At 38.6% G+C, this 8,611-nt stretch overlaps 1 protein-coding gene across 4 annotated transcripts in view; it reads left to right on the top strand.

Annotated features, from left to right (window-relative positions):
* LOC106814803 (coiled-coil domain-containing protein 108-like) overlaps window positions 1-8,611 on the top strand; it is a 72,052-nt gene that overhangs the window by 18,363 nt on the left and 45,078 nt on the right. For all 4 annotated transcript variants that reach the window (XR_001394667.1, XM_014819171.1, XM_014819160.1 and 1 more), the window contains 14 exons: window positions 319-427; window positions 920-1,029; window positions 2,586-2,735; window positions 3,041-3,169; window positions 3,376-3,546; window positions 3,669-3,749; window positions 3,966-4,020; window positions 4,331-4,416; window positions 4,806-4,932; window positions 5,330-5,498; window positions 5,713-5,851; window positions 6,015-6,154; window positions 6,289-6,373; window positions 6,699-6,848. Coding sequence is in view for 3 of the 4 variants with exons in the window: in XM_014819171.1 (XP_014674657.1) it covers window positions 319-427; window positions 920-1,029; window positions 2,586-2,735; window positions 3,041-3,169; window positions 3,376-3,546; window positions 3,669-3,749; window positions 3,966-4,020; window positions 4,331-4,416; window positions 4,806-4,932; window positions 5,330-5,498; window positions 5,713-5,851; window positions 6,015-6,154; window positions 6,289-6,373; window positions 6,699-6,848 (1,701 nt within the window). In the remaining variant the exon portion in view is untranslated. The remainder of the gene's footprint in view (window positions 1-318; window positions 428-919; window positions 1,030-2,585; window positions 2,736-3,040; window positions 3,170-3,375; window positions 3,547-3,668; window positions 3,750-3,965; window positions 4,021-4,330; window positions 4,417-4,805; window positions 4,933-5,329; window positions 5,499-5,712; window positions 5,852-6,014; window positions 6,155-6,288; window positions 6,374-6,698; window positions 6,849-8,611) is intronic.

Genomic DNA, 8,611 nt, shown 5'->3' with positions numbered 1-8,611 from the left:
GTTCACCTTCGATGTGCACCAGATCGCTCCATTTCAGTGCAAAATTGTCGTCACACCCACCCCCGCTCGATCGTCTGGCTCCCTCGCTCTGGCGCTTCGCTCCCGAATAACTCAGCCCCCCCGGCATGGTCGCTTCATTCTCTCAATTGGGCCCCCCCACTTTGAAAACCGTGGCGCCGCCCCTGATAGATACAAAAAAAGACCGTTTATATATACAAATGCAAACATTCATAGACCAGTAAATAGCATATGGTTAGGGTTTCTGCCTTTATTCTGTCCAGCATTCATACCAACTTCTCCATCTGTTTTAATTAATAGGTCACCTTTTCACCGGCAACTGTCGGCATGAAATATACAGAATACTTCGAGCTTCAAGCAAACAACGACACCTCAAAGATCACCATCAAATGTACTGGCGCTGGAAAAGGTAAATAGAAAATAATGTACTTTTTTTTTTGGCACCCTGTACTAATTCACATAGAGTCATTACAAAAGTATATGTATTAGGGATTAATAAATTGCACATGACTAACTTATTACCTCCGCCAAGGAGGTAATGTAATCGGTCTCGTGTGTGTGTTCGTGTGTGTGTGTAGCCACTAGTGTTCACGCGATCGATTCAGCAGCAGCTTGCCTTAGGGCGTCGAGTCAGCCGCAGCTCGCCTTAGGGCGTCCAGTCAGCATCAGCAGCAGCTCGCCTTAGGGCGTCCAGTCAGCAGCAGCTCGCCTTAGGGCATCCAGTCAGCAGCAGCCAGCAGCGAGCCAGCTGTTATACACATACATGTTACATTCTGGTGGAGGTATGCACTCTCCGTGAGTGCCCTCTGTCTAGTTCTATCATAATTCTAGTCAGTCATTGAACTGCTTGAACGTAAAGTTTATTGTAATGATGTCATGTCATATGAAACAAATTGTCTAGGACCAGAGGTCAAGTTATCATCAGATAGCATTAATTTCATGCAAGTTGAGTGTAAAGCAAGCAAGACATTAGAGATCTGCAACTGCTCTGATGCGCTTGCATATTACCAGGTGAGCCCATTTTGTATATCTCGCTCTTTGTATATGCGCGGATATATCGGTTATTACACACTCGTGTTATTCTGCATGTAACGTACATATTTCCCATTGATCTTCTGACCTAGTAAATAGCAATGTGTATATCCGCCCCAGATCTGCCTGCCTAGCACTGTTGGTGGGGGAGCCCCTGTGGGATGGGATGGGACATTCCCCTAGAGCTCACTCACCTAACTCCTATTACAGATAAGGTTGGTGACAGAAGTTTTCATTGATTAGGCAGAGGATGGACGTCACACAATGCACGCCCGCAATGCTACGCTATTATGAACGACAGGCACATAACACACGACTTCGACGTGTAACTTAGTTAATGCACGGGGGAGTTTACTTACAAATGCACTGATGAACAGATTCATGTCCTGCAGCGCCTTATCACACGTAGGCGCGCATTCCGCAGCACAGGCTACACGCTGTGAGCTACCGGCTATTACACACACGCAGCTTCTACTGGTTTACCGTGAGCTTTACCTGCCGGTTGAGCCTTTACAGTTGATCACATGCCTGCACGCTCCTACCGCGAGCGTAGCAAGCTTGAACAGCTGCGAAAATGTATACCAAATAAACAGCAACTAATACATAGTGTAGTAGTGTAGTAGCAACAGTAGTTTAATCGTGTATATAGCATATAACATATAATAGTAGAGTGTTATAGTGTTAGTATATAGTGTATAGTATTGGTATATATAAATATAATAATATATATAGAAGTAAAGTCACACACGAACACCCGTGTAGATAAAAACAAAGTCAAGGTATAGAATAAGGATGTTTAAAGTTTAATTGACGGATTAATTAATTAGTTCTTGGTCAATTAAACTTTTTAAACACCCTTATTCTCTACTTTGACTTTGTTTATATATATATATATATATATATATGCTAACAATTGTCATTAGTTGAGTTAACATCGGGTACATCAGCCATCCAGATTCCGAAGCTTGCCTCTTGCTTACTTGCTACAATGCCCCCGTGTTTATGCTCACTGCGATGCCTGCCTATTCGAGTTACACAAGAGTGCAAGCCACCTGCACGCTGCTCTCATTGGCCTATTTCTGGGCCTGGGAAACAAAAAATACGGCGATTTCCTAGCCCTAGCCACACACACCATTTCGAGCTCTATTTCGCGTGGCTTCCTGCGCACTACTACCTCTCAGGCCTCATCCGCTCAATAGCTTACGTGAGTCAGCCAGGTCAGACGAGCTTGCACCCTATCTCCCCACGCGTACGGTTTGATACTGCTATAGGCGACTCCGAGGTTCACAAAGCCTACCACACACCGTTACATGCCCTCTTGAATTATAAGCATGCACCCCAGCCTTCTCTGCACACCCTATACCTGATGGTCGCGATTATGAACATCTGAACATATGAATAATAGAATGAAAATCTGTGTGGTTCTCATTTTTAACATTTGTTTCGGTTTCACATTTATATCTCTAGATATCTACGTGTTAGTTAATTGTAATGTTTAATTATAAAAATCTAGTGCTATTTCTATTTTTTTTCAGTTTGACCTTGATTGCTCAGAGAGTGCGTTTAGTATAAATCAGGTGTCTGGCATTCTGAAACCGAAATCGTCGAAAACTCTAACTGTTACTTTCAAACCATCTGAACCTATAATCTACTACAGAAGACTTATCTGCATCGTTCACAATCAGGTAAACTGTAGTGTAGACATTTAACATATAGAGATTTATTGTATTTCTGCATGCTTAAATCGCGTCTTCGTTTGTACACCATCGAATTACCTGTGTTTTCATTGTCTGTGCAATAAGCATAGTAACACAGAAATGCGTTAACGAATAGCAGTTGATATGATAGCAGAGATGTTATGTGGCACGCATGTGTAAAAACGTTTTGTAAGTATAGGCAAATAATATAAGTAGATGTGTTTATGAATGAGTCTCTGATTTGTAATATATATACAGGTTATTGTATGTTTGATAACCTATATTTTGGCAAGGGTCCTCTGTTTGTGGATGTCATGGGAACATACCACAGCGAAAACGTAAAGCCAGCTATTCTGCAGAAACATCACCTGCAGCATTACCATGCACTTGTACAGAAGGGCTTATCTGTCTACTCCCCTGAGGTATAAAATTACTACAGAATTGCAGTCATGTGATGGTTTATCATTTCATTAAAAGCAAGGGCTGACTGCAACATGTTCTAGTAAATTCAACTTTGTTTGATTATTCGTAAACAATATCTAAAGATCTATATGTATTTTAAACCTTAATTACTTAGTGTTCATAACTCAAGAAATTAATATACTGTGGAACTTGTGACTTTATACAGCAACTTGACAGCATGTTAAACGAAGGAGAGACGAATTCGGAGACTAGTACCTTGCCAATGATGGCTGGTAAAGCTAGTACTACTGAAGGCAAACAATACACCTGCCCTACTCTGCTGCCAGCACTGACATATGATGAGCTTTTCCATGATGGCTATTTCTCTGATCTAAGGGTATTTGATAGATATACCTCTAGTTTGACTTTATTATGTTTTTCTCCATAGTCATGCTTTTGCATTAATATATGGTATCTATATTTTAGCAAACTTGCTGAATAAGAATGTGTTCTTTGTAGCATAAGGAACCTCATGTTAGCATGGATGTGAGAGAGATGACGTTTGGAAGATGCACAGACCTAGCTTGTATTGAACCAAAGGTAAGAACTGAAAAGGACATATCTTCTAGTACATGTATCCAGGTTATAATTGTGTGGATTTAGCTGTTTATAGTGTCGCATGAAGCTATACTCATATACAGAAGATTGTACTCTGTTGTGCTCACAACCTATGGCATACCACTGAATCGTTCGGTAAAGTTGGAAAATCATAGATGGGGAAATCAGGTTAGTAATGACAATGCTGTGTTTTTTAAGGGCATGACGGTCACTAATCATACAAAGTCCAAAATCACCTGTATCTGGATGGGAAGTAAGCACCTTTATTTTTTCATGTGTGTGTGTTTAAATCAGTGCACAAATGGCTCTAAATACCTGTAATTTTGTGTAAATTATTACATGATAGATGTCCAGTTAGATAGACTGACACATACATGTCTACTTCTACATAAATAAGTAGTTCCTTTTCATTAGTTTTAGTTAATCTCACTAATTTACTATTCAACTTCATTTAATAGCTACTATGACTGTGTGTGTGTGCGTGAGTGCATACACGTGAGACCACGCACGCACGTGTGCATGTAAACTGAATAGATAATGTTGACCTTTAATGATCTTCGCAGGTCCTGACCATGCATTTTCTGTGACTCCAAGGCGTTGTGATATTCCTCCTCTGAAATCCTCATCATTTTGGGTCACCTTTAAACCGGTACTGTGGTGTAACATGAATCATTACTAACTCGCCATGCAGTGAGATGCAGCTTGCAGGCAAAACGACATTTACTTTTGCCTGTACGTGTATGCAATGTCAATGAAGATGAATGATGTTTCCACAGATATGTTAGGAGTAACCACTCTGTGGGATAAATTATACAAATTTACCATAGAACTCTTTCATAAATTCTAAAGAACTCTTTCTATTTCTAGTTATTAGAACATTTTATTAATTCTTTATATTTTTACCACAGTAATACTTGTTTAGTTTCTTCCTCAAATGAAATCGCTTATGTAGATAATAATGTTCTTTTGCTAAAAAATATATCTATGCATAAATGTATGTTTGCGTATATAATACGACATGGCAATATCCTGCTCCAGGAAGTGCAAGGTCAATTCTATGGGGCAGTGCTGGAGTGCTATGCTTTTTACAAGTCTGTAAGCAATAGCCAGCCGCTGGAAGGAAGTGTAGTATATCCACCCTGGTGCCTCACCCTTGGTGTCACAGGTGAGCGTTGTTTTCCTGCTATTACTTTGACTTCATTTCATATATGAACCAAAATTGGCTGATGAGCAAAAGGCTGGCTTAGCTGTGGTAGCAACTATTAGCCCAATAAAAATGCTTCCTTTGGGTCAGCATTTGCTCAACATTGTCATTTTTCCTGAGATGTAATGTGCTTATGGTTTAAAACTTCATATATATGTTTGTCAGTCCATACGGTATTATTTCTTAATGTTATTTTTCGTCATTTCTTCGCAAAACATGTGAGTAGTATTTGCAGTGCATTTGCAGTGTATTTGCGATGCAGATTTTTCTTGAAAGTCACATTTGTTGTTATATCAATTGAAACTTGTGAAAATGTATTTAAATTCTAACAGCCCTGTTATGATCATCAATGTTTTAGGACATACATTTCTTCAGAGGAGTGAGACGTTCCTTCCCAGATTTGAGTTGTTGCCCAGACACTTGCACCTCCCACCAGTACCACTAGGTGGTTCAGCATACTCTACAATAATGCTTAAAAACATGGGATGCGCACCTATCCTGTATGATATCAGACAGGACACGCCAGGGTATGTTAATAAAGCTTGCTCATATGCAGTTAGCATATAAGTTTTAATGCCGTATAATAGGCGCTGAGAACCAGAGGGATGAAATGGAAGCAGAGGAAATACATATATGCATATACGATATATATGTATTATATATATATATATATACATATATATATATATACACATATATCCATATATAGATGCATAATATGGATTATACTGTATATTGCAGAATGTTCCATGTGAAGCCGTGCACAGGGCTGCTGCGTGATCAGCATCAAATATTTGTGTTGGAAATGGATTCTGCTAGGAAGGGAGCGCAGGAACAGACTCTACAACTTAGGATGAATGATGATAGTAGAAACACACAAGTATGATGCCGCGATGGAATATTTTACGAAGTGGCTGCTTAGAAAGTTCAGTGTTTGGCAGTATATGGGAAGCATTACAATTATTAGACCCACATTAGAAATAGTGTGGAATATATATTTTGCCTAGGCATCTTGCAAACGTTACAAATGTCATCCATTACAGGTGATCAAACTAAGTGGTTCAGCAGACTTGCCAAAAGTCGAGTTGGAAAATGATGGCTTTACGTATTTTAAGCCAACCTGCATCCATACGACATCAGAACAAAGTTACAGTGTCAGAAATGTTTGTAAAGTCCCTCTAAGGTGAATGCATAGTTTTAACGTGCAATATACTATGATAACTCTGCGTATTTGTATAATATTTTTGCTGTGTGGCATATGTTCTAAATTGCTGCTGTGGATTAAATACATTTAAAAAAAATTCTTGCATCTCATAGATATGAATGGAGGTTTGATGATGCTGATCCTACGGTGCTGAGCGTTGAACCAAAATCTGGTATTATTGGACCAAATGAGTGGCAGGTGGGTGTTTACACACTAGTTCCTCGCACAGTGTGCCTGAACTAATATCGCAAAGCCACCTGTTCACTTCTGGTTTAGGTTGTACTGCACAACTGCTACTGTTAACAGTTTTTGTTATTTGCCCCATTATGCTGCGTACCAACCATGGCCATTAAATACACATAGTTTTGTGTTGTTAGTTTCATTATGATATTTACAAACGATGGCCTTGATGTACATCTAGGTTTGAATTATTAGCTCCATTATGGTAATTACCAGAGACAGCCTTGAGAATACATCTAGTTGCAGTTGGGTGTGGATGATTGTAGCATGTTAATCTTCCCAGGCACACACATGGAGATTTAGTCCCAAATCCGAGGCTAAATTTATCTTGAAGCCCGTGCTTTTCGTCTGCACATGCGAAGATGCGCAAGCTTCACATTCAAAGGCAGTTGTCATTAGAGTAGAAGGCGAGGGCATAAAAGGATCATTAAAGGTAAATAAAAGCATATCGTACATTATATTATCAGCTTATGAGAGTACAGATTAGTTCTACACTGTTCTATGAGATTCTACATCAAAGCCCATTTGTGTGCGTGCGCGTGCATGCGTGCGTGCGTGCGTGCGTGCGTATATATATGTATGTATATTTAGCATAATTGTGCCTAAAAATGGTCTGTTTATCATATACACTACATCTAATTTTTCCATCAATTCCAACAATTTAAATATAAGTTCAATGCTCAATTTGACAGATTGTTACCCTAAATGACAATCAATGGTAGAATAGAGTCTTTCCCACGATTTGCGTGTGGTTAACAATGTGTATATTAAGTCCTCAATTATAATAATTAAATTCTAAAATATACCTAATTTGCTAATACCGGTGTTCTAGCTTATTAGTCATCGTTAGCATGCTATCTCATTTGGAGTCAATATACCTCCTAATAAGCTGCTAATAATTTATATATACATATATATATATAGTGGCACAGTGAGACTGTTCAACTATTCAATGTTAAAATGCAGAATCTTACAAATTTACCTTCTGTGTTCTCATACACATGAAATACAATTTTTCTTTCCTGCTCCCCAAATTGTCATCTGAGCAGGGTCAGTCGGAATGCAGGCAAAGACCACTTACTTGTGTGAGTCACGAGGTATTGTACGATCGACGCATCCGGATAACGTGCAAGAGTATGTGTAATAAAATACTCAAATTCTTGATCCTCTTAGGATGTTAAATTTTAATTGCATTTTTAAGTTTCTGTTGAAACCAAGACGTTTCTACACACGTTCACGCACGTTGGTGTTCTCACTTGCCACTTTATTTAACACTAAACAGGTACACGTACATCTTCAACCCATCTTATCTGCAAGGCGAATATTTATCGGTGTGTAAGGACTGCATCTTCAAGTGATGCATAACAACAAACCCATTTTCATCTTTTAAATGTTTAAATATTTCTTATGTCTCTAAGTTACCAGCAGGTTGCAGTGGTCACTATTCCCAGCGTGCTGTTAAAATATATCTGCAATATGTAGCATCAGTTGCCCTACAGTCACACTTGCAGTATTACAGTGATACCAAGTTGTTCAGATGATATTATAAGTAAGCAGTTTTTGAAGGTGAAATATGAGGCACTTGATGCTTACCGGTTTGGGCCATTCGCCGCCTGCAGTCCTCTTACTCCTGGAAACAGATCCAGTGGTTAGATATGTCTTAAAGTTTTGAGAAGTTTTGCAGGTCTCTCATTCTATCACAGGAACCACTATATGTGTATGTGCTGCATATATATGACTTGGGGGTTTATGTTGGGATTACACTTGTTACGTGTTTATACCAATACCGAGGCAGCAGCAGTGTTGCATAAGTCGCATTTGAAGTGGATATACGCTGGAAGAATTTAAATTACTTTACAGACATTGTTGTCATTGTTAACGTGTGTGTGGTGTAGCATTATATATGGTTCAACTTCATTTGTGCTATGTTACTGGAATAGTTTCAAGCAATACAGGTAATTGTCAATGATGTGGCAAATATTACTCTACACAAGTTAGAAAGGATATATATATTATGTGTGCTATACAATCAATGTATGAATACACATGTTCAAGATTATATTAGATTAATAGTGATAACCTAAATATATATAAAATGTATATAGTGTTAACTATAATTATATATTAATCTATGTTCTGAGATAGTTCAATGCAATCAAATTCGAGGTAATAATATATAATGTATTCATTACTTGA

The sequence above is a fragment of the Priapulus caudatus genome, unplaced genomic scaffold (genome assembly GCF_000485595.1).
Source record: "Priapulus caudatus unplaced genomic scaffold, Priapulus_caudatus-5.0.1 Scaffold27, whole genome shotgun sequence".
Classification (NCBI taxonomy): domain Eukaryota; kingdom Metazoa; phylum Priapulida; class Priapulimorpha; order Priapulimorphida; family Priapulidae; genus Priapulus; species Priapulus caudatus.
This window is presented reverse-complemented; position numbering and strand designations above follow the sequence as displayed.